Consider the following 26,503-nt stretch of genomic DNA (forward strand, 5'->3'; position numbering starts at 1 on the left):
CCTCTTTCCTGATGTCAGTGCGCCAGGGGTATAAAAGATGCAGCCGACACAATTTTCTTCAGTCTTTCTTGCCGCTTGGTGCCCGAAACAAAAGCAGTTCGCAAGTGCCGGTCGGCCGACTCTGAGATTTTCGAAATTGAACTTCAGAACCGAAGTCTTCAATAAAGCCAAGTACCCCGTTGGGGAAACTTTTTCTTGCTCCAGACTGATGTCAGTAAAAGTTAACAATTGTATTTCTTGTGGGAAGCAAATACCTCCAGGATCTTCACTCTTACTGTATTCCTTGTCTAGGCCACGACCACGACGTTGCTAGTTGTTGGTTTTGCGCTACATTCAACCAACGCACTATTAAGCGTCAGTTTGATTTTGCTTTACATTACTTTTGCTGAAGGTTTAATGCCATTGGAAACAACCGACCGGAATTCATAAAAAATGAAAGGACAAAGAAAAGGACAGGTATCCGAGGTCCAAAACAGACAACGAAGCCTCTTCTAGGCCAGTCGCCGGTTCTCAGTGAGGCGCTTTCGCAGCCCCTGACACCCACTACCTCAGAGCCACAGGCCGCCTCAGACTCCCACGTGGAGACATATAGGCCTCTAGAAACTCAAGGTATTGGGCCTACGTAGACTATTCCCTCAGAAGGGTCCAGAGCCGCTGAGCAGGCATCGGCTTCTGAGGGTGCTTTCATACCTACACAGCTTACTATCAGGACTACTTCAGCAGCCAAGACAGTCTAAAACACCTATAAAGACAAAGAAACAAGTACAGCATTCACCTGGACAGTCATCCATGCCAAAGAAACAGATGCTTAAAATGGCCGAGGACGTAATTACTCTGATCAGGGGTTCCCATCCCCCTCCTGATAAAAGGCCTAGGCAAGATACGGACTATGATTCCTCTGACCAGGTTTCTATTTCCTCTGATTCCTCTTCAGAACAGGGATATTCTCTTCCTCCCTATGAGGATTCTGATGCTGAAGAATCTATCCCTTCAGCCTCTCCTCCTGAGGATTATTCCTTTGGGGGAACACTGCACACCATGAGAGAGCATTTCCATTGGGAGAGCCAAGATTGTTCTGAATCCAAGAAAAGGCTCAGAGACTTTTTTTTATTGCCTCAGCACAGGCCCCTTGCTGTTCCTCCTGTACTAGAGATTGTTGATGATGTTTTTTCTGAATCCAGTTTGTCTCCAGATTCTTTACCCCCTGCATCAGTTAAGCCAGATAGGTACTACAGGGTCCCAGATTCACATAAATTTCTTTATAAAAACCCTGCTGCTGACCCAGAAACAATTTCACAGGGTCCCAAAGGGGTCAAGGATTCCACTGCAAAAAAATCCTGTTCCCTCTTATAGTGATTTCAGAGCACTGGACAGATGGGGGAAAAAGTCTACACCTCTGCTACTTTAGCTGTAAGAACTTTAAACTGTCAGTTTCACATGCTTAAATACCAACAAAATCTAATGTCTTTGTTCAAACAGAAAATGCTTACAAGCTCCGAATGTACTGAAAATAAGGAAATGCAGGATTTGTTGCATGCAGCTGAACAGTTGGGAAAGCATACTTTGCAATGTGGTTTTGATTCATTAGAGGCTTTTTGCAGTGCCGCAGTTACAGGTTCTGTCATTCGAAGGCATGCTTGGTTAAAGGAACAAAGTTTACCAGATCATGTTAAAGCAAAATTGTTGGATGCTCCATTACAGCATGATACTTTGGTGTTAAGGCAGAAGAGGTGTTAAAGAAAATGGAGGATAAAGCAAAATCAATGCAGACAGTGAAGGATTTCTTACAGGTTCAGCCACCCAGATCTAGCTGGAACTGGCCTTCAAAAAACTGGTCATTTCCAGTGTCAGACAGGACACAGAGGCAGATAGACACCCAAGAGGCAGATCTCAGCCACAAGGCGCATACAGGCCTAAGCAATGGGGTGCTTCTGCCCCCAAAGGCGGAGAAGACAAATCACAACCCTATAGGAAACAGTCCCAATGACTTCCCTCTACCAATGCGAAGCACGTACCTTTTGCAGGCACCCTTAGGGGGAAAACTTGCACTTTTCTCACAAAATTGGTACAAAATTACCCAAGTCAAATGGGTACTGAATATTGTTTCCCAGGGTTACAGGTTCCACTTTCACACCCTTCCAAGGCCAACAGGTATGCAAGACCTGCCACGCAATCAGTGGGCAGAGGCACAAAAACAAATTTCTGTGCTCATGAACATGAGGGTTATTCAAAAAGTACCACAGCAAGAGCAGGGACAAGGATTTTACTCTAGACTTTTCTTGGTACCCAGAAAGGACAAAGTTTGGAGACCAATACTGGACCTGTCTACTCTAAATACCTTCCTGGACGTTCCAAAATTCAAAATGTTGACACTGCAGCAACTTCTACCCATGCTAGCCAAGAAGGCTTGGCTAGTTACTTCGGACCTCAGAGGCATACCTGCATATCCCAGTCAGACAATCTTGCAGAAGATACCTCAGATTCATAGCTGGCTCAATGCATTACCAATTCTCTGCGCTGCCCTTTGGCTTATCTACTGCGCCCAAGGTCTTCACAAAATGCCTGGCACCAGTAATTGCATTTTGCAGACAAAAAGGAATTCAAATATATCCCTACTTGGACGACTGCCTTATTCAAGCAGAGAGCAAGGACATTCCACTAAAGCATCTGGCATTTGTAAAAAGACTACTAATTTGCCTAGGGTACACGGTAAACGAAAATAAATCAAAACTAGTGCCCTCTCAAGAGATAATATTCCTGGGTGCAAGCTTAAATACAACTGCCCAGATGGCTTATCTCACGCCAGACAAAGGCAACTGACTCTTTTCCAAATGATGGCAACAAAGACCCAGTTACCTGCAAGAAAAATTCTGCAGGCTTTGGGCTTCATGGCATTCTGCTAATTCCATATGCAAGATTGCATATGAGGAAGCTACAATGGTATCTAAAAGTGTTTGGACTCAACATTGCCACAGCCTGGAAACAATAATTACTCTCATTCCCTGCCTACAACAAGAGTTTTGATGGTGGGCACTGGCCTGTCACCACAACAAGGGACAGCCTTTCACTTTACCCACAGCCAGGCAGACACTAACAACAGATGCATCAGATTATGCCTGGGGAGCACACATGGCAGGAAAATGTATACAGGGCACGTGGCCCACAGACCAAATGCATCTTCATATCAATCAAAAAGAGATGCTAGCTGTACAGAATGCCCTGACAGCCTTCAAGGACCTACTACATCCAGGACAACTATTACTAAAGACAGACAATACTACAGTCATGTGGTACATAAACAAACAAGGGGGCACACATTCCTACCCCCTCTGCAGGCAAGCCATGACTTTGTGGAACACAGCATTGACCTATCAAGTACATCTGCAGGCACAATTCCTGCCAGGAAAGAAAAATGCTCTGGCAGACTAACTAAGCAGAAACCTCATGGACCCACACGAGTGGAAACTAGATCCACAAGTCTTCAGCATAATAACAAAGAAATGGGGATGCCCAGACATAGATCTATTTGCCTCCCCTCACAACTGTCAACTACAGAGATTCTGCACAAGGACTTATCATTCTCAAGCATGGAAGGTGGATGCTCTATCATTCAGCTGGAAAACCCTAACAGTTTATGCCTATCCACCACTGCCTCTACTCTCCAAGGTACTCCTAAAAGTCAGACAAAAAAAGCCAAAAATTATTCTGATTGCCTCAGACTGGCCATGCCAGCACTGGTACCCAATCGTAAAGAGCTCGTCTCAAGGGCCAGCCTGGACTTTGCCTCAAATTCTTCATCTGCTGATCCAACAAAACCATCAGATCCTGCACAGCCAACTCAAAACCTTAAATCTGGCTGCATGGCGAATAATATAGCCACTCGGAACACACCTCTCTCTAAAGCTGTTATGGATGTCATTTTGGAAGCCAGGAGGCCCAGCACCAGGATATCTTATGCAGAAAAATGGAAGAGATTCTGTTCTTCGAACCAGGCACAAGGATTTGAACCGCTTGTTCCAAATATTCCTCAGATTTTACAATACCTAACTGAGATGCTGGACAAAGGCCTATCCTTCTCATCAATTAAGATCCATGCCTCTGCCATTTCAGCTCATTGCAATACGGAGCCACCTATTTTCTCTCATCCACTGCTAAGACAGTACCTCAGAGGGGCAAAAAACATAAGACCCCCAAGGAGAGCACCTATACCAACATGGGACTTCAATTTTGTCTTGGAAAAACTCACACTACCTCCTTTTGAGCCAGCCAATACAGCTGAGATAAAATTCTTATGGAAAGCTGCTCTGCTGCTAGCAATAACTTCAGCAAGAAGAGTCTCAGAGCTATAGCCATTAATGGCAGTGCAACCTTTTATCATTTTCCATCCAGGCAGGTTTTCTGTAAGGACAAACCCAACATTTATGCCAAAGGTAGTAGCCAGTGTGGCTCTAAACCGAACCATTCATTTACCAACCTTTTATCCAAATCCCCAGATTAAAGGGGAAAGACTTCTGCATTCTTTGGACATACACAGACAGCTACGCTTCTACTTGGACAAAACAAAAGCCTTCAGGAAAACTGAGCAACTTTTTGTGGCATATGCTGCAGGATCACAAGGAAAGGTTATTTCAAAGCAGACTATTTAAAAATGAATAGGCCACTGTATTCGTTTCTGCTATGCATACCATGGCAAATCAGTGCCTAAGAATGTTAGGCCACATTCTACCAGGGCAGCAGCCACATCAGCAGCCTTTCTCCGAGGAGTACCAACCAAGGAAATTTTGGAGGCTGCAACTTGGAGTTCAGTGCACACTTTTACCAAGTACTATCACTTACCTCTTTACTCTACTCTAAATTCAGAGTAGGATTTGCCACTGCAGTTCTGCAGGGCCTCATAGCCTCTCCTAATCCTATTTAGCCCCAGCTACCCAACCTCAGCTTTGGGATTCAACCCAAGTGTAATGACTGCAACAGTGAAACACGATGAACATGGTACAGTTGTGTACCTACTATAAATGTAGATGTTCGAGTGTATTCACTGTTGCAGTCCAGGTTACCCTCCCACCATCCCCCTTTCATTGCTGGGAATTATCTGCTCTTCTCTATTCTACACAACCTATGTGGTGTATTTGCTTGTAGAGGAAGGTAATGTTTATATTGGTTCATGCTTTTTTTATTTGCAAATTTTTAGCCTACCCTTTTGGGGTCACCTGACATCTGGGGCAAGAAAAAGAAAATGGTGTCTGCTGCATAGTTTATACCCCTGGTGCACTGACTTCAGGGAAGAGGCGACAGCAACCGACGCCGGACCAGGACTTTGGAATTCAGGCCGACTGCGGGTAGCCTGCCAGCAGGATAACCCAAGTGTAATGACTGCAACAGTGAATACACTCTAACATCTACATTTATGGTAGGTACACAACTGTACTTTTCTAATCTTTCTCAAGTATTGAAACGTGCTTTGAAGACCATTATTGTTCATAGGTGTTTACTAGGCTAATGACCACAAGGGCCTTTTGAAGCCTAGCAATGTATCCCAAATCTTTGACTAGTTCTGATACCCTTGATAAGTGTAAGCAGGGGCTTGGGAGATGAAACATTTACAAGTTAGGGCCTGGGAGATTAACCATTTACAGGTTGCCTGTGTCCATTAGAGACATGGGTGCCAAACTAGAGATGAATTTCTTGTTTCCCATCCAGTTGTCTAGTTGCACTTGAATTGGGTGAGGGAGGAACTCTGCTCCATATGGATGGGGAGCCTCTTCCAGAGATGGGATAATTTCTGGGATGCATATCTATCTCTTCAACAGGTCCTGTTTATATCACAACAATGTTCATGTCTTTAGAACGGGTAATTCTGGTGCTGTTTGATTTGTGGATATGGAGGAGGTCCATCATAGTGGGGTCTGAGAGTGCCCTGTATGTCAGGTATAGATGTCCCCTCAGAAGTCTGTAGGATACTGTGTCTAGGGCCACTGCTATAATGTTGAGAAATGTCTGGGTACACAAGCAAATGTTTGTGATGAGTTAAACTCTGACATTTTTAAATTCAGCTTTAAATGAGGTTTGTTTTGAACACCTTTGTTGAATTATCACTAGTGACATAGGTGAAGTCCTCAAACTACTTGAAAGAGGGAAGTTGATCTAGGGAGTCTAGAATTTTTTACAAGCCCCTCTTCCCTTTATATATCTCCCAAATACTTGTTTGCTTTCAAAAAGCAAAACAAGCCATTCCTGCCTCCTCATGCAAAATGGGAACTAAGAGGTGACAGGAAAGAATCATGTGAAACAAGGACCTTTTCCAAAAAAAGGACAGTCTAATACTTGGGGTAAAGTTATATATAATTTAACTGTTTGAAATAAAAAGAATTATGAAACCGATCAGAAATACTAACAGTAAAGAAGTCTGGGCTATAAAGTCCATAAACTGTTTTAGAAATGACAGCAGACAAGTATCTATAGAACAGTTGATGATAGCAGCTGAGTGACTCTCTAAATCCAGTAAACAAAACTACATATACTTGGGTCCATTATAGAGGAAACTTGCTGGATACCATCTACAATAAGTCCAAACCAAAATATCTTTCTGAGATTAACCAACAAGTCTCCCCATAGTGAAACATTGGAGCTAGCATTGAAATTTAGCATATTCTCCTGTGCTGCAGAATAACCAAGCCAGTATCGAAACTAAATAACAATAGTAAAGCATCAGATTGACATCTTTGAGTTGAGGTGAAAATTTTATTTGCAGATTAGAAGCAAGTTGTCAGTCAGTACATCAAACGAGCAAAAAACGTCCATCCAAGGAGCAGCAACAGTTTGAAGTTCACATTTCTAGATCAGTGGCTAAAGTTTCTAGACCTCCCAGAAACTGGAAATGGATCCCCTAAGGTAATAGCACAAGTAGCCAAAACCAATGTCGGTAGAAGCTGTGGAGGCAAAACCATAAGAACAGCAAGAATGATAGAACTATCATAGTCAGGCAACCAAACTGCACGACCAGTCACAGGCTGAGATTGGAGCAGTGCAACAATGTAACAAAGTAACAGTGGAGATTAAATGAGAGGCGCTTGGAACTAATGATGCAGTTTAAAAAGTAAAGGTAGTACACAACCCTGCAAACTTCAGTGTAGATTGAACATCAGCACCAACTCAAAATGGTAAAATTCTAACATCATTGGAGTACAGAATAAAATAAGATCTGATGTCAGTCTTCACTCAGTCAAGTGTGGGCTCTGTTCTGAGCCTTGGAAATGACTTGGCAATTTTTCTAGCTTGCACCTCCCAAAACTCTCAAGCTAGGCTCTACCTATGATGCTCCTCACTAAATTACCACAGATCTCATTTGCCACTTTGTGGTGTCAGATGCGTTCATCCAATCTCTCGTGCCTTGGCAGTATATTATTGTGAGTTTCTTACATTTTTTGTCCTTATCTCCATCTTTCTATAATTATATAATTCTTCTATGATTCTACCCGCTCCTCCCTCATATTTAGTGCATGCGTGACTGTGTTCATCCCCTTAACTCACTTTCTGCCATTAGGTAATCTAATGTGCCATTGGTGGTACTTCTTTCCTTGCTTCCTTTACCATAGGGTAATCTCTATTACTATCGTTGGTAATTTTTCTCTTTTCCATTCTTTCCGGGGGGGGGGGGATTTCTCTGTCTCTCATTTGTGTGTGTGTGTGTGTGTGTGTGTGTGTGTGTGTGTGTGTTACCATGGCTTAGGCCACTATTTTTTGACTGTGGCCGGTAAGTCTACTAAGGGCACCTCTGGGTTTGAGGTGCCAAAAATATGGTAGAAAATTGCCCAACTTGGATGGACGCATCTTTTGTGTTTACTATCAAGGTGCTGTCCATCTCCAGGAGGACTGTGTTTTTGTCATGGTTTCTCCATTAGAACTTTGACAGAGTGGAGAAACAAGATTATTTTAAAGAGACTACTGAAGGGTGATTTTGAAGAGGCGAGATCTTGTCCTTCTCCATCTCCATCATCCAAAACTAAAAAAAATCTCATTCAGTTCTGAAAAGTTCCTCGGACCTGCCTGCAAAATTGACCAGACCTCAAGTGTCGACTGCATCTTCAGCACCGATAGGCAAAGATGACTTGACTTCGACTGAAACTTCAGTGCAGACATCTGAAGCTTCAGTACCAGCTGAACCCTCTGTACCAAAGCAGCCTTGGCTTATTACATTACCAAGGACCTCTTACTATCCATCGCTGGATCCATTTGCTGACTATCCACCAAGTCCTTTTTTTGGAACCAAGACCACCTAGGTCCCCATCAGCCTTCTTTATTCGGTCTACCAAGAGCCTTTCCAAGTCCAATATTATGAGACTGGTTGACAGCTCCTGATGGCGAGGGGATTGCCTCCATCCTTGGTTCCAAGACAACTTTGCTTTGGAGCCTGTCCTTCCTTGATGCCCATTCAGATTTCTCCTCTGAGTCCAGCTGAGGTTTTGGAGCACCTGGTACTGACTTTCTCCGCTCCGACTGCCTTGGTGCCAGTTAGAGGTCCTTTTCTAGCACCGATAATTGCCTTAAGCTCTTCTGGTTCGTCTTCAGAACCGGAGACCTCTCGGGTGTGAGGCTTCATTGCTGGTTCCGAGGGGTAGAGTTCGACTTCAGTATTTTTTGCGCTCTCCAGGCCCCTCGTGGCTCGGCCTTGGCTTCTGCCTCAGAGGTGGGTTCCTTGGGTGTGGGGTGGTACCACGGTTCCGAAGGAGTCTATTTCTCTTCCATGGTCCCATCCTTCTATGTGGACTTGGCCTGACAGGGATGGCACAGACTAAGTATCTTGTACATCCCTAGACTGGAGCTTCCTCCAGGCTCATCCCTGGACAGAGGGAACAGAAGCCTCCGGAATGATCCACCATGGTGATTTCTTCAGATACCTCTCCAGAACATCCCACCGAAGGGGTACTTTCCAAGAAAGTGTAAGAGGAAGCACTTGGACTCCCCAGAAGAGTCCTTCACAGAGGATACTGATTTTGATGAAATGGAAGGTTCCCCTAGGTTGCCTCCTGATGATGTTTCCTTCATGGACACCTAGAAATTCTGAAGCAGAGGTGGCTCGACTTCCCTCCAACCTTCCTCAGAGGAATCTGTATACCTGGAGGCTTTTCATGCCCAGCCGTCTACCTCTTGGATCTCTCCACCTGCTGACAAGCTTATTAAACTGATCGCTCAGTGGGTGTGGAAGATTCCTGACTCCATCGAGCCAATCCTTAAGAGACCTGACTGGATTTTGTCTGCCCGTAAGAATGAACAATGGGCCAAGGGTATTCCTGTAGATACCATGGTGATAGCAGCAGCCACCAAAAAGGAACTTGCAGAAGAAAGTCCTACAATCCATCCTCCTAACAAGGAGTCTAGGACTATATGGATAGGTTTGGGAAGTGTGTATATGCTTCATCAACCTTTGCCGTCTGGTCCTTGAATTGTATGGCACACTTCACTAGGTTGCAGAGAGATCTGATCAAAGAGCTTTCAGACACTCTCACAGGAGCAGTAGCTGAAGGGGTCCGAGATAATGTTGACCACACAGCTTGCCAGTCTTGAATCAATTTCCACTTTGTCCATGAGGCTAATTGCTCCTGTTGTCCCTTCAGCTGCATAAGCAGAGGGTTCAGGCATAGCCATCGAGAGACATGCCTGGATGCACTTGTGTGACTTTGCAGAACCATTTACATCTTCTTTTGTCAACACTGCATTTGACGGATCATCCCTGTTTGGACCCAAGGTTAAAGACACACTAGCCAGATGTGAGAAAGATGGGAAGACTCTCTGCCATGGGTGTACGCTTCTCCACTCCTCAGCGGCCCTACTCTAAGAACCAGAGAAGTAGGAGGCTATGGTTCAAAAAAACTGAAGGGCCTTTCCAAGACTCTCATGGTGAGGTCTTCCCCTGGGGCAGAGGGGGAAGTAATAATGGAAGATGCCATCCAAGAGGCAGAAGTGGCCCGCAGAACCAGTGGCTCAGAAATTCCTTCTTGGGTAACTCCTAACAGCGCTCCTGAAGGGAGGCCTGATTGCCTTCTCCAGGGGCAGTCAGGGGAAGATTATCCTTGTACCAATCTGCCTAGCTACAAATGATCTCAAATGGGTGCAGGGGATCACTTCCAGAGGATACATCATTCCCCTTTCAACAAAACAAAAAACACAGAAAAGACACCCAGATGTTCCACCCAGTTACAGGGAAGCAGCAGTCTTACAAATCCAAAAACTGCTTGACAAAATTCATCCAGTCAGTCCCAACAGACCAGAGAGGATCCAGAATCTACTCAAGGTTTTTTAATGCCCACAAAAACAGGTGATTGCAGACACATTTTGGATCTCAGCCAGTTGAACAAATCTGTCCAACAAGCCAAATTCCAGATCGTCTCTGTAGAGCCAATACTTCTATTTTTTTGGAAAAAGACAACTGGATGTGCTGAATAGATCTTCAGGATGTGTATTACCACATAAAAATGGACAAGCGCTCCAGAAGATTCCTATGCTTCCGGTTGGGACCCAGTCACTGTCCATTAAAGGCACTGCCCTTTGGCCTCACCATAGCCCCCAGGATGTTTACCAAATGCACGGCAGTGTGAGCAGCACTTCTCTGACTGCTAGGGTTCAGAGTGTTTCGATAACTCTACTACTGGCGTCAACTTGTAAAGGCAAGAGATTACACCCTTAGTCTTTGCACCACCTCAGGAATCACAGTAAATTACAAAAAAATTCCATTTGGAACTCGCACAACAGCTGGAATTCATTGGAGTTATACTAGACACTGTCACTGGATTTGGACCACTCCCATTAGAAAGGCTCCAGAGGATCAGATCACAAGTAAACCACATCAGTCAGAAAAGAAGTGTTCCAACAAGAGTCATCCTGCAGGCTCTGGGGTAAATGCCCGCCTCTCTTACCTTAGTTCCCATGGCCAGATATCACATGTGGATTCTTCAGTGGCTTCTGGCCTCCCAGTGGTCATTATTAAACTGACCGATGTCTCATTAGATTTTGATCACCAATCGCTGCAAACAGGATCTGTCTTGGTGGCTCCATTCCAATGAAGTCTTGTCAAGCTCTAACTTTGTCCTGCCTGAGCCCCAAGCCATAGTGACCACGGATGCTTCCCAGATAGGGTTGGGGGGGGGTGTTATCTGGGAAGGACAGTCCAAGGCACTTGGACCCAGATGAGGGTGGGGCTGTTAGCGCCGCGAGTATTTCAAGATGCTGTCCCCTTTGGAACAGTGGCAATACAAGTAGACAACTTGGTTGTCTACTACGTCAGCAAACAAGGGGGAACCAAGTCTTACCTGCTTTGTCTATAAGCCCTCAGAGTATGGCAATGGGCGACTTCTTCCAACCGCTTTCTAACAGCAACACACATTCCTGGGTGCTCCAGTGTGATTGGGGACAAGTTGAGCAGAACTATCCTAATGCCTCACGAGTGGTCTCTGTCTAGTAGTGGGGGAAAAGATATTCCACCACTGGGGTCAACCTTGCTGTGATCTATTTGTCTCCTCTGAACAAGTGCAGCAGTTACTTTGCTCTAAACCCCCTCCAGGGAGTCTCCCAGAGATGCTCTTCTCCACTATTGGCCCCCCTCCAGTCTTCTGTATGCCCCCCCCCCCGACTCCTTTGATATGTCAGTTTCTAAAGAAGGCCAAGAGGTTGAAGAATAAAATCATCCTCATTTCTCCATTCTGGCTTTAACAAGTCTGGTTTCCAGCATTTCGAGCTCATTGCATGGCTTCTCCAGTTCCCATGATTGCCAGGCATTCCTCCCTTACTTCCCCGGTCAGAAAAATCATTTTGGCCAACCCCAAGCCTTCAACTAGAAGGCTGTACTAACAAATGGATAAAATTTGCTAGATGGTGACTTGACAGTAATATTGACCCCCTTTGTAGCACCACTGGATAAAGTTTTAGAATTTCTGGCCTTTATCAGTATGGCTCCTCAGCTTCTACCATTGGAGTACATCTTGCTGCAATGCCTAATTTCCATGTTGGTTTTGATGGTTCTTCACTTACGTCTCAAACTTTGTAAAGCATTTTTTAAAGGAACCTTAATGCTAAGGCCTCCGTTTAAAGAACCCATTGCTCCATGGGATTTACCCTTGGTCCTACAGTCTCATTTCATCCCCTTTTAAACTTTTGGCAACTTGTGATTTAAAGTTTTTGATCTGGAAAACTTTGATTTTGATAGCTGTCACTTCAGCCAGAAGAATATTGGGAATTCAAGCCTTGTCCTGCATGCCCCCTATTTAATATTTCATAAGGACAGGATCTCCCTCAAGATGAAATCCATCTTTTTTGCCGAAGGTTGTTTCAGAATTAAATATCAATCAAGCCTTGTATCTACCAGTCTTTTTTCCTAATTTCTCCAATAAGGGAGAGTACTGTCTGCATTTGTTAGACATTCACAGGCAATTACATTTTTACCTTCACAGAACAAAGGACATCAGAAAATCTGACCAACTGTTCATTCCCTTTTCCTCACTTTCCTTAGGTAACCCAGTTTCTAAGATTACCTTAGCTAAATGGCTTAGGGATTGTATCACCTTTATTTATCACTCAAAGGAACTTCACCCACCACTTCCTGTGAAAGCTCATTCAGCTAGAGCTGTAACAGCATCTGCAGTTTTTCATGCCAGAGCTGCTTTAGATGACATTTATGCAGCAGCTACATGGATATCTCCTTGTACCTTTATTACTCAGTACAAACTGGACCAGGACTCTAGGGAATGTGCATCATTTGATTCTATGGTGCACAGGAGTATTCTTTCTTGAGACCTCACAAGATTCAGGTAGCTAGGGACTCTGTCCCACAGTCAAGGGTTGAGTGAAGATTGACAACATCAGATAAAGAAGTTGTCTTACCATAACGTTCCATCTGTGTTGTCTGTCTTCACTAACCCTTGATATTCCCCCCCCTCCTTCGCCCTGCTCAAGACTCTTAGTGGACCAAATATTCCCAAAGACTGGCTTCATAATAGGGACACAAATATGGTTTCTTTGTTACTTCTTGTCGGTCTGTCTCACTGTTATAGGCAAACTCGATTTGAGGTAATTTAGTGAGAAGCATTATGGGTAGAGCCCAGCTCAAAAGTTTTGGGAGGCACGAGCTGGAAAAACTGCAGGGTTGGTTCCAATGCTCTGAACTCAGCCCACAGTTGATTAGTGAAGATCAACAACACCGATGGAATGTTATGATATGACATAATTTCCTTTTTAATAGACCAAAGTTGGCGTAGGCAGCCAAACTGATGGCATCTTTGACACCACTTTGAAGCTTAAGCAGAGCTAGCATATAGCATCTATAAATGTTGTTTTTTCTTTCGGCTTTTCCCAGTTAGGGGTCACCACAGCAGAACTCCGGTCCGCTAATGATTGGCAGTCGATTTTTATGGTGCCGAGGTGCCAGCCTGACACCCAACCTTCAATTGAGCCACGCCCATTCACGCATGTCTATTCACACATGTCTTTCTAGCGCCACTCGACCAGGGGGAGGACATGTAGACTCCACACAGAAGGCGCTCCAGCCGAGAATCAAATGGGAAAACCTCTTACTGTGAGGCGACAATGCTACCGCTGCACCACCGTGGCTTGCATTGTCTATAAATGTATAGGGAAGCAAAAACAATGCTGATGTATAAAGTAAGGCAGTATTTACAATAATCTTTATAGATTCGTTATAAAGGGTGCAAGAATAGCCAGTGTGGACGTCGGATAGAATTAAAATGTTAGCATGTTATATAGGCTGAATGCTATGGTCTGAAGGAGAGTGATGTGAAGAATTAGCTTGCATCTGTAAAACAGTGATATTCTTTAGTTCTAATCAGGTAGTCCTAACGTGTTTTTTTTTTTTTTTTTTACTGAAGAAAGGCTAATTACTTCCATTGCTTGGTGATAAGAGATTCTATTTAGGTAGGGCAACCTTTGAAAAGTACTTTCCCCCAGTGATGTAAAGTGATGTAAAGCATGCTAGGTCTGTGTTTGGTTTAGACCACTAATAGATGATCTCAGGGTATAGTTGTTTGTTCCGACAGTCTCCTCACCAGGAAAGAGCAGAAGTTTTGGTAAAGGTTGAATGATTAACAGAATAGGTTTAGGTTTACATGTCTGGGCCAATTAGCCATTTTAAGGCTGTTGTAGTATTGGCCCATTCTAGATGTGACAGTGTGAAGGCTAGATTGGCTGTAGTAGGCCTTATTTAATGCTGTCCCTTAAATGAATGAGATATTTTGGGTTGTTAAAGACTATGGTATTTGTGAAATTTGAACTGTAATGTTATAAAAATTGCTGTGATTTGCTTTTTCCAACTGTTCACATAGTGTGCTTGCTGATTGAGGTGTTTCCTTTGAAAGATAATTTATTTTGCACCCACATCCAAATTTTTACATTAATTTTTGTATATTTTCCAAGGTATGTTTCTCATCTTTTCACATTCCTTCCATTTTCCTCTCTAAAACAGTTTTGATTATTTTTTAGATTTGCTTAAGTTGAGAGAAGTGTTCTCACTCTGGATACTTGATGGCAGTTAAGATCATTGTTCCTGATCTGTAGTCTGGGATCAGTAGACAAACTAACATTGTTAAATGTAATTAAAACTTCTCTGCAAAAGAACATTGCTGCAACTGAGCAACATTTCATTTTTTTTAAATAACTATACTTTAGTTAAACTTTATTCTATATTAATATATATGGTAGCTTTACAAGTAATAGTTTTTTATGTTGAAGCAAATAAACTGAGTTTGTGTCATGCATTGTAGGACAGCGATTTGAAGCAATATTGGATGCCAGACAGTCAGTGCAAGCAATGCTATGATTGCAATGAGAGGTTTACAACTTTCAGACGCAGGCACCATTGTCGATTGTGTGGTCAGATCTTCTGCAGTCGCTGCTGTAATCAGGAGATTCCAGGAAAATTCATGGGCTATACTGGTAGGTATCTAAATGTACCAGTGGGAGGAGAGTGTACAATTAAATGTTGCTAACAATACCTGCATGTGCAAGTGTTGCTTATAGAAAGATGCATTAAAACATCAATAGACTTTTTAATGCATTTGTGAATGGAAACAGGTGAAATACAATCGGCAATTGTAGTGATTTAACTGGCTGATGTTAGGATTCCATTGTAGTAGCTACAGGCACAGTGTTATATACAAAGAGGTACATGACAAAGTAGTCAGGTTATCAAATGCTGTTGAAGTGATAAGTGAGGGGGAATAGAGTAACATTTGAATTGGAAGTGATGGCATATACTGAGCTGCAGTGTATGCCAAGTATGTGATGTTGGAAATGTGTGATAATACAATTTTTGGTGCATTTATATATGAGTATGTATGTTTTTGGAATGGGCTTTGATGCCATAGTAGTGGTGCCCTATAAAAGGTGTGTGCACTCTACCTTGCATTTATGCGACCATGGGACCTTCTCCTCCTATACAGTTTTAGTTGCAGTGGTAAACACCTTTATTAGAGTATGGAAGCTAGGAATAGCCCAAATGAAATGGAAACCAGTTTTACTAGAAGTGATGGCCACATGGGACAGTGCAGGGGAACCCCCCCCCCCAAGAAAAATGTGTATCCAAGTATTCTGGTGAGTGCATGCAGTGTGCAGTATGAAGAGTATGGAATGAATGCGTGTATGCTTGCATTTTTAAATGTAATGAGTTGTTTGTGCATGTTTGAGTGTCAGTTGGATGTGCATAGTTTTCAGTGGGTTGCGTGCAAATTTTACAATCCGTTATGGTGTGACCATTGCTGTCTTTGATAAATGTACATCTGTCCTTCCATATAAATTTGAGTGTTTGACAGTTTATCACAAACACATTAAATGCAAACTATCAACACAAACTCTATACAAAGCAATGTTTTTTTGCAAGGGATATTTACCCATGTCCTTGCATGTCTGTCTGCTAAATCACACCAAAGGAAAACTTCCTTCTTACTTAGCTGCAGTTCCACTCTCTTCCCATACATTTGTTTTAACAAGCAGAAATCCCAATAAACAGGGACACTGATCACTTTTTTCTTTGAACAAGGATATGAGCACCTAATTGGAATCCATATAAATGTTTTTAGTCCCCCTAACCAGTGACTGTCCACCCCTGTGTGGTTCAAAGTTTACATTCATTTCTCCTACCCACTGTCACTCTGCCTGTATGTGGCAGTTATTGGTGGATAAAAGTCAGCCAGGTAGCATCTGTGGCTGGTATGGTCCTCTCCTTCCTCTGCATTCAGCAGGTGTACTGCAGCCTCCAGATTTGGGCCTCCTGCAATAAGTGCAACTGCAGCTGTTTTCTCTCCCTGCTTATTAGTCATTACATATGTTTATTATATATTAATCATAGGAGACTCCATTGTGAGACACACAGATGTGCCTGTCACCAGGCTGGATAAGGAGAAAGTCACGGTTAATTAGTTGTCAGGTGCCAGAATCTACCACATCACCCATGCACTCAAGTCTCTCACCAATAGGTACTATTATGACTGTCATAGTCAATGTTGGTGTGAATGACTTGAGACGTACCTCCCTGGACTGTATAAAGAGAGACATGATTGAGTTAGCTGAGTGTGTTCCAGGCAGGTATGTGCCTAGCCTTAAGTAGCATTCTACCATCATCCAGAATGATGCCTCACTACAAACAGAAAATTGACTTTAACAACTGGCTTAGTTTCTGGTGTCATTCCAAGGGGATTTAGTACCTGACAGTCAGGAAGACATTATACAGACCACGATGCTTTGCCAGATATGGCCTGCATCTATCTCCCTTGAGCTTCAGGCTTCTGGCAAAGGCTCTTGCCTCCCCCATAGTGTCTATTTTAGGCAATGCCATGAGGTCAAAACTACCAACATGAAAATTTCATCAAAACACAAATGTCATGCTTCTAAACGTTAGTCTAAACATGAAACTGCACTAATTGCAAGCATTCTTAACCCTGGAAGATGCTGACATTTATGTAGTCACTAACATGATTCAAAGCTGCGGAGAGCACCCCAACCATACCAGGTTACTCATCCTATCCTACATTCAGACTCCAAACCGTGGGCAGCAAAGCAAAAGGAAATGGTGTTGCAATATATATTAGACATGCCCACCTCCAGGCTGGTCAAACAGTATGACGCACAGGAGGCACTCCAGATGCAGTTAACTGTTGAGAAGACCCCTATTCAAATCATAGCTAGCTGCAGGCCCCCAGCTTTGACTCAAGATGCCCACTCCACCTATCTAGACCTCTTCGAGAATGTCAAAATTCAATCATTTACCCTGATCCTGGGCAACTTTAACTATCGAATCATAAACCGGAAGAACTACTTATGGCTAAACACAAATGTCCAGAGATTCCTTGATTTTTATCATTGTAAATGCCTTGGACCAGCTGGTCAAAACCCCCCACAAGAGGTGATGATATCTTAGACTTAGTGTTAACCAACATGAGTAACCACTGCAGCACCCCTACAGTGTCATCCTCCCTGGTAAGATCCAACACAAAGTGGTCACTTTCAAAGTTGCCCCCCCAGCTAGGGTCAAACAAAAAAACTTTTCCAAAGCTGATAAAAGCTTCCTGAGGGCAGGTATAGATAGCTTCACAGCCCCCTCCCCTCCATAGGAACTGGCACATATGTCCAAACCTACACAAAAGTACTATACGAGCATTTGTATAGCTGCATGGAATCAGGAATATTGGACAGGACAAAATCCTCCTCCTGAAGGAAGAGTAAACCTGTCTGGTGGACATTTGCAATAAATAAACTCTTATAATAAAAGAAAACAGTTGCTGTCCAGGACCAGGAAGGAGCAGGTGCCTGATTGGAAGCACACTCTCCTTAGCCTGAACAAGCAAATAAGAACACTTGTGAAATCCTCCAACCGAAACTTTTGAGTCCAAACTGGCCACATCTACTAAAGACAATCATAAGGCCTTCTTCACATATATCAGCAGTCTCAAAGGAAGCACTCAGATCTGTTCAGAAGTGGTAGTCAAGGACACCACATACACAAATGTTGTAGATATAGCCAACCTGCCGGCAGACAGATTAATTGAAAACTTCACTACTCTGTCTCCCATCAGTAAATCAGGATATATGAAAAAAAGTAATGTCCCGGTGTCCAACCACTTGTAAAACGAATATTGCCACCCGAAAGTAGCAATAAAGCACCAAAATCAATCCATCAATTAATCAATTAAATATTCAACATTTAAAGACAAACAATGCCTTATATACAAATATATCCTATCAATGCACTTGTTTTCTCACAGTCACTAGCAAACTAAACCTAAATCAGGATATACTCAGCACCTCCTGTCCTCCCCTTATCTCTAGGGAGAAAGTCATCATTGTCCTCTCAAAGGCAAAAAATACAGCCTCCATGGGACCCAGTAACATCCCAGGCTGAATCTTACATGAAATCAGGCAGGAACTTGCAGCATTAGGCACCCTTTTCAACCAAAACCCGAGTACTGGCTTCATTCCTACTGAGTGGAGGACAGCCACTGTCATCCCATTGCACAAAGGAGGAGCATCCACCGATCTAGGAAATTATAGTCCGATCAGTCTAACTAGCCTGATCTGCAGGGCCATGGAGCCATGGAACAGATTATCATGGATCTCGTTAACAAGGAGATTGGCAGCCTCTAAACACTCGACCCCACACAGTTTGGTTTCATTATGGATGGGTCATGCCTTGGTCGACAACTTTGAGACAGTCACCAAAACCATGGATGAGGGGAAGATGGTGCACTTAGTCTACCTTGACCTTGCCAAGCCTTCGATACTATTTCCCACTCGAGTATAATAAAGTCTCTCAACTAGGCATCAATCCATATGGTACCAGATGGGCAGCAAACTGGCTCACTGATGGAACCCACCTAGTCAAAATAGGGGAAGCCATCTCAAGCAGTAGACCCGTAACAAGCAGTGTACTACAGGGATTGGTCTTGTGGCCTCTGTTGTTTGGCATGTATTTTTCTGAGGTGCAGGCCAAAACCAGTGGGCTGTGGCTGAGCAGGTTTGCAGAAGACACTGCAAGTTGAGCACTGTCAAGTCCCCTAGTGATGTGGACATCCTCCAAGAGGGTCTCACCCAAACAAATGACTGGTGCCAGAAACATGGCTTCAGACTGAATGCCAAAAATGCATCATCATCCCCTTTGGGGAGAGTTACATCCCTACAGATTATCACATTAATAACAAGGTCCTAAGCATGCAGTCGGTTGTGAGAGACTTGGTTATCCAGGTTGATGGCAAACTAACTTTTGACCACCATATTGCTTCCATTGTACGGGAAGCTTTCTATGTGGCCCACCTCACTAGTAAGGGTATCTCATCCAGGGACAAGGCGGTCATAACATCCCTTATTCTTCCCTTATGAGACCCATTATTGAGTACAGTGCCCCTTTCGGCATGTACCTCAAAGCACATGCAGCAGCTGGAGAGACCACAGAGGTTTTTCACTAGGAGAATCCAGGGCCTCAAACATCTACCCTACACAGATAGGCTAAAAGCTCTGTCCCTCTACTCAGTCTCATACAGACTCATCAGAGGTTACCTCTGTCTGGCATACAAAGCAATCTCAGACCCTGCCTTGATGGGACAGCTGCATATCCATAAGTCAAGCTGCACTCTAGTAACCCGCACTCACGACCTCCACCTGGTCTGTGACATCAATAGGACATGCTGGTGGGAAAGATTTGTGTCCCAGAAACTCCCCCTTCTGTGGAATAGACTCCCTGCCCATGTCAAGCAGAGTATCTTATTAGCCCTTTTTAAGTGCAACCTGGATAACTGGATGGGGAACAGAAAATACACCCCTGGGATTCCACCTGTGTTCCTGCTGGACAGGGGTGTCTGGTGCTGACTTGTTGGAACATGGGCTCATTTCTTGGCTAGGCTTGTAAGGGCCTCGGGGCCAATAGCCTAATAACTTCCTATGATCCTGTGATTAGAGCATGTGCAGTTTTTAGCAATACTAATTTGCCTGTTTATTGACTGACCATTTCATTTACCATTCTATCATAGTTTTTTTTGTAATTGAGGTTATCCATCTGCTTGGTTTTCAGGTGGAGCTCAAGCAGCAGGATTTACACTGGTCTTTCCCACCCCATGGGACTGGTAAACCAGCATTGGCTGTACACTGCAATCTGTCTTTGTCCAGGTTTTCCTGTGGCCAGAGTCAGTGTCCAAACTGGAGACTGGCAGGAAACAGGTCTGTATCACTGTGCCACAGAGTCTGCTTTGCAGTTTTACTGCTTAAAAAGGCACTGCATTGTCTTTCATTTGTGGAATATTAGAAGCATTGGTTGTTCTTTCTTTGAAAGCAGTGAACACTCTCGATGAATGCAAATTATGTATTTGCAAATTAGATAACCGAATGTATTAGTCATTCTTGTGATGTTTGAGACTCTGGCGTGATTAAAAGAGCATTATGAGGCTCGGCACTACATTTGAATTAAAAAAAATAAATAAATAAATGCAATTGCAAAATTATCCTTTTTTTTTTTTTTTTGGAAGACATCTGTAGGCGTATAATGAACGGCCTGGATTAACCCGGAATCTCTGTGCTTTCCTCAAGAAGATTCTGACAGAGTTTCAGGGTCAGGTAAGAACCCAAAGGAATCCTGAGTTATCCTGCACTTAATGCCTTTCAAAATGAAATCAAAGCAGCTTGTGGCATCCTGACTCTGTATCCTTTGGGTTTAAGAAGGCCATTGTTCTCTTTTAAACTACCACCCAAGTGGCTCATTAAGTCTTCTGTTGCTTACTGCTTTGTGTTTTCTGTATGCCAGCATAGGTTGCAGGCCCTGCAGCATTTTTTCCACCATGCTGCTTGACAAAGACTGTTGAACTTTTGACATACATGGCAAGGAATTGTACTGCTCCGTCGCACTGGGAGCTAGAGCTCCCCGCTGTGCATGTCACCAGTCTCCGTTCCAGTCCTGTTTGATAATGTAAGTTTTGGAAAAACTGAAGGTGTGCCAGAGTCTGGGCTCAAAGGGTGTCTTAATACAACTCTGTGTATGGCATCAGCAGTGAAATGCCATGTATGTCACTTGACTTGACCGTGTTGATGCTTTGTCTATGTTTGTTGGCATGTTTACAGACTAAAACAGGATGGAGTGGCACTGGTTGTCTAATCTGAAAAGAATTGAGGACATTTTCCTGGATTCAAGGTTCTTTGGAGAACTGTTCTAACAGCTTACCCATGACTTTGGAAACGGGCCCTCTAATTTCTGCAACTTTAATCCAAAGAGGAAAAGACACTTGTCTGTTTGGGGAAGGACCTTAAGTATAGTATGACATCACTGACCATTCTCCTACAGTCATGACTCTGGTCTGCAACTGTTCTTTGAGCTTATAACAATTTTGGAGAATTGTGACAAAATCTGTGGTTTCTAAACCTGGTGTCTCTGTAGGACGTATAGTGAAGTTGGTCTTTTCCAATAAATGTTCCACTGGTATATCCGCCTGTTTCAGCAGAACTCCTGGTAAAGGCCTAGTGCTAAAAGGGACTGTGGAGGCTTTACTTTCCTTTTAGTCCCATACAGGATGGATGATTTCAGTTAGCACATCAGTACACTGAGTTGAATGGCCACTCTGCAGGAAAACATTACTTTGCTTCGAACTGGTACCTGGATTCAGTCACTGGACATATCTTTTGGCACATCGACATTGGCATTTGGTGCATCAGTAGAGGAAATTCACTGAGCTTGCTGTGGGTAGGTAGTACTGCTAGATGAAAGTGTTTGCATTTTATTTGCTCTAACTTTTAGCTCCCATGTTAGCCCTATCCACAGACTTCCTTGAGGGAGCTCTGTTGTAAGCACTCCCTTGGATGCATGCCTTGGGAGGTGACCATGACTCCCAGTTTGAAGTGCAAGACCCTTTACTCGAAGTCCTTCAACTGTAGAAATTAAATGGAGAATGTCAAGTAATAGCAAATCTGAAGACTCGCATTAAAATGTTTTAGCCGCTACACCCAACAATCCTGTAACTTTTAACTCTGACATTGCTGTACATGAAAGAAAGGACAGCATCAAGCTTAGATTCTATGTCTTTTGGCCTTATTTGTGACTTTGTTTAAAGTGTATTTGCACACCTGGGTGGTGTAGTTGTTGCTGTTATCTCCACACTTTCGCACAGAATTCCACTTGGTGTTAGGCTCTTCTTGCTGAACAAGAAGTAGCAAACGGTCTGTAGAAACGTTTTGGTGGACCTTCCTTTCCTGTAGTTGAACAACTTGCAAGTTTTGATGATGCATTTCTTGCTTAAGCTGTTGTAGAGAACCAGGATTGTAACCCTGTCTGGATCTGGGAATTGTGTAGTTGCAGCTCAGAGTAGCCCTTCTGACTTTAAAGACCTTGGCGGAAACTACTCTTTCAATGGTCATTATTCATCTCGTTGGGCAACCAGTCCATTGTGCAATGCCTAAACAAGTAAAGACAGATGAGCATACACAGGGGCATCCTGTTGTCAGCAATTCGTGTTCCCAGGTAAATTAACAAGCTTGCATGTGTTTTTGAAGTTCTGGATTGAGAGCACGTCTTGTTAAAGTTTTCTAGAGTGGGACTTCCAAGATGGGTGCGCCTTGAATAACTGCTTAATTCTAGCTCTCCCGGTATGAAAACAAACTTTGCAGAGAAAGCCAGTGGGTTTATATTTCTGGGTACATTTCAGTAACTGTCTAGTGGCAAGTGTACTGTCCGGATGACGGGGAAAAAAGAAATACAGAAGACCTGAAAGAAAATCGCCTACAAAAGGTGAGGGGAAAAAAACACTGACTGGGAAAAGTACTACAGCTGTTCAGCAAAAAGCAGTGCAAACTCCAGACATGACTTCCAGTAAACAAGAGGAAAGTATAAGACAACTGCACAGAGACCTGGTTAAAATAAAACACCGATGGAGTATATCTGTACGGACAACAAAAGTCTGGGAAAAATGAAAAGCTTTAAACAGATATTCAAATGAGGTGATAAAACTGCAAAAATCAGAGGTTGAAATGAAGAAAAGACTGAGAATACGAGACTGGTCAAGAAGAGATGTTTCAAAAAATAATAGAATTAGAGGAGAGACCATGTTGGGAAAACCTGAGATTTTCTGCTGCGTCAGAGAGGCTGGAAGGAACAGACTATTAATTGTGAAAGTACAAATAAGCAACTGGACCGATATTCCACAGCAGAAGTAGTTCATTGAAAGGGCACATCATGTGTATGCTCCAAACCTGCCTGAGTAAGCAATTTAGACCTTTAATAGTAAAGATGCAATTGTACCAACAAAAGGAGTTGATTCTGACAAATCTGTAGCCGAGACAAAGTGCTAAAAGTGGCACATAGTGTTCCTGGAGAAAGATTATTCATTGTACACCAGGCAGAAGAGTAGTAAATTTATTCCACTTCTCAGGGAATGTCGAGAAGCAGGTGTGAAATTCAAATTGCTATACCCAGGTATCTTCAAAATATTCTTCCCTGGAGGGACAAAATAATTTTTTGATGAAGTACATGCTAATGAGGAAATACCAAAGTTTTTCCAATAAAAGGTGAGCTGTGAAACAGAATGAAATCCTGAGTCTTGTTCTTCTGGTAATAAGGACCACAGAGAGACTGTGCCAGTGAAACCTTTTGTAATGTTTCAACAGAAAATGCTTGAGAGAAGGAAATGAGCACAAGAGTCAACTAGAAGAATTGAGAGCATGTTGGAAATGAAGCAGAGACTAGATTTGGGAGATGGAGGTGAACAGCAATAAAACCAGTAACTTGGATATTGACAGATGTGTGATTACAAAGTATTAGTTATATTTGTGAAACATGAACAAGAACATTTGGAAATATTGGATTTGTTTGCACTTTGTTAAACTTATAGGTTACTGTAAAGCATGTGCTCTACTTCATGTCATTACTGTTTGGAAAAATATATAGGAGGGAGAAGAGGAGGGAGAAAGTAAACTTTGAGTAAAACAAATTTTCTTGGTGGTACTATTTTTATAGTGCATAATTTTCTTTGCATACTATAAAGTTGTCTTGGTTAAGTATAATGGAGATAGTAATGTAAACAGGTGCTCCTGTTTTTGTCTCTCCCTGGTCGGTTTTAAGAAATTTAGGGACTGCAGTGTTAAAAAAAAAAAAAAAAAAAAAAAAATCAAAAGTCTGGTTAAAAGAGCACGACAAAAGAAAAAAGTGTGCTTTTTCTCGTTTTTGCTTAGGGGAATGATTGGATTAAGGCCCTTAGCTTGATCTAGTTAACAGGTTTTAAGAGAAAGCAAGTAATTGAAAAATAATATTGAATATTAATAAGGCATTTTTCTAGGAAATGTCTGCTTAGTAGCAATCTTGTATCTGGTCCTCATGGCCCCAGGAGACAATCTGATAGAGAAATGTATAAGTTAATGTTCTCAACATTCACATGTTCTCTTAGCTGGGTCTGAATGGAGAGATAAGTCAGCAAGCAAAGGAGAGTAGTAGTGCTGAAACTGAATTCCTCCAAGTCTTGGTAAGTGCCTTCATGAAGTGGACCCTGTTTTCTTCAAAATCTCATCAAGGCGACAATATATAGACTGAAGTAGAAAGCTGGGTGCACAAGAACCAGGATAAAAAGTGCCCAATCCTGGTAGGTGCACTGGTGCCAGGACTGGAAAAAAATGGTAGTGTAGAATCCTCAAAATATGGAAATATTCCTACAATGGGGCCAGGCCAGGCCCAGGGGGAGGATGGTGTCCCTGTTGTAGAAGGAAGTAGCTATCCACAAAAATCACAAAAACTGATGGGCCAAAGAAGAGCTATAAAGACGATAGAGTGTACTATTGAGGATAAGAACGAAATTATGTATGGTTACTATTATGCAAAAACCCAGACTTTCCGTACACAAGATATACAAAATGATCAAGATAGAAATTAGAGGAAAGAAAATTCTTCCACAAGAAAAACTGTCAGAAGCTTCAAATGAAAATTTGCATTCAGTAATGCAACAAATTTGTGAAAAACCGTGTGTAGATCAAGAAACTTTGATCTGTTTGGAAAAAGAAGCATCTGAGGAAGTGCAGCAATATAAGCAACAAAACTAAGATATTTGAAAAGTATAAAAAACAAATACAGACATGAAGAGAGATTTGATATGGTGCAATATTTATGCAAAGGAGCCAGATTAATATAAAAAAGGCAGCCCCAAAGATATTTTTAGAGAAATATAGCAAAGGAATCCAGACATGGAAAACTTTACAATACAAAAAATAAGACCAAGAGGAAAAGATTAGTAATGGAGAAGTTAAAGAAATAGAAATTGAGGTTATAGAGTACCTGTGAAGTGAAAGATTCAGTGTAGAAAATTTAATTCAGAAAGCACCACAACAGGATAGAGCAATGGATATCCAAATTAAGGGGAAATCAGTGGAACAGGAAGCAATTGATCAGGCGCCATATCAAGATAATTTGGAGCCTTCCACACAAAACCATTATAAATACTTACTTGAAGCTAGACAACAAGGGAAAGAACAGGAAACTGTGGAAACTATGATGCAGTCAATGTTGAGTAGTGATAGGCCAGTGAGTTCCCGTATGACAGAGCAACAGATGGCACAGGATAAAATTGAAGAGAATGTGCCACAGGAAGATGCTGTAGAAGCATCTACAGAATGCTGACAGGAAATGGAAAACAAGGGATGTGCCCTCAGTTTGGAAGAAAATGAATCCAGGGATGTGCCCTCAGTTTGGAAGAAAATAAGTTAAGTCAAGAGTTGCTTGATTTAATAGATATGTTAAGATCAATGAAAAGACTGCAGAGGGATAATAAAACCCAAAAAGTCAGAAGTCCAAACAAACACTGTAATTAGGACTGTTCATAGAGATCCATGTGATATAACAGAAGTAAACAGGCTATATTACTGTGCAGCTAAATTAATAACTGATAAAGTTCTACCACAAGAACACAGGGTAGTGAGGGAAAGGAAGGGGAGAAACTGAGTACCATCATGGAATTATCGAATAGAGAACTATAAAGCAGTTAAGATGAGAACTATCACTGTTAAGACTGTAGAAAAGGAAGCAGCTCAACAAAAATACTAAAAGATGTGATGAAAGCAATGCACAGTATTAGAACAGACCAGTATTTATCCTGCACTATTGCAAATAAACTAAAAGTTTCAGCACAGGAGGGAAAATTTAGAAGATACCAAGGTAAATGTAAAGGAAAAATACAAGTAATTTATTGATGACCCAGAAAAAGTTTTTTATAGAGAGTTGAGAAACAAGGTAAAAGGAATTGAAAGACCACCAAAAAATGAAGAAATAGATGCATTTTGGAGAAATATCTGTGAAGATCCTGTGGAACATAAAGATGCTAAATTAACAGAAAAACTTTAAAGAAAGAATAAGAAGTTTAAAGGTACAAGATATGAAATGGGATGAAGTAACAGCCAAAGAGATTGAAATAAAGTTAAGAAAAGTGTCTAATTGGAAAACACCAGGCCCAGATGCAGTACTTAAGTTTTGTCTAAAAGTATTAACATCTTTGCATGA

The 26,503-nt window shown here is 42.4% G+C and overlaps 1 protein-coding gene across 1 annotated transcript in view; it reads left to right on the forward strand.

The window, feature by feature from the left end:
* Positions 1 to 26,503, forward strand: part of PIKFYVE (phosphoinositide kinase, FYVE-type zinc finger containing) — a 3,858,188-nt gene that overhangs the window by 140,196 nt on the left and 3,691,489 nt on the right. Inside the window, 1 exon segment of the mRNA XM_044075403.1 lies at positions 14,766 to 14,982. Within this exon segment, the coding sequence (XP_043931338.1) occupies positions 14,766 to 14,982 (217 nt within the window).

The sequence above is a fragment of the Protopterus annectens genome, chromosome 6.part1 (genome assembly GCF_019279795.1).
Source record: "Protopterus annectens isolate FY-2018-M chromosome 6.part1, PAN1.0, whole genome shotgun sequence".
Taxonomy (NCBI): domain Eukaryota; kingdom Metazoa; phylum Chordata; order Ceratodontiformes; family Protopteridae; genus Protopterus; species Protopterus annectens.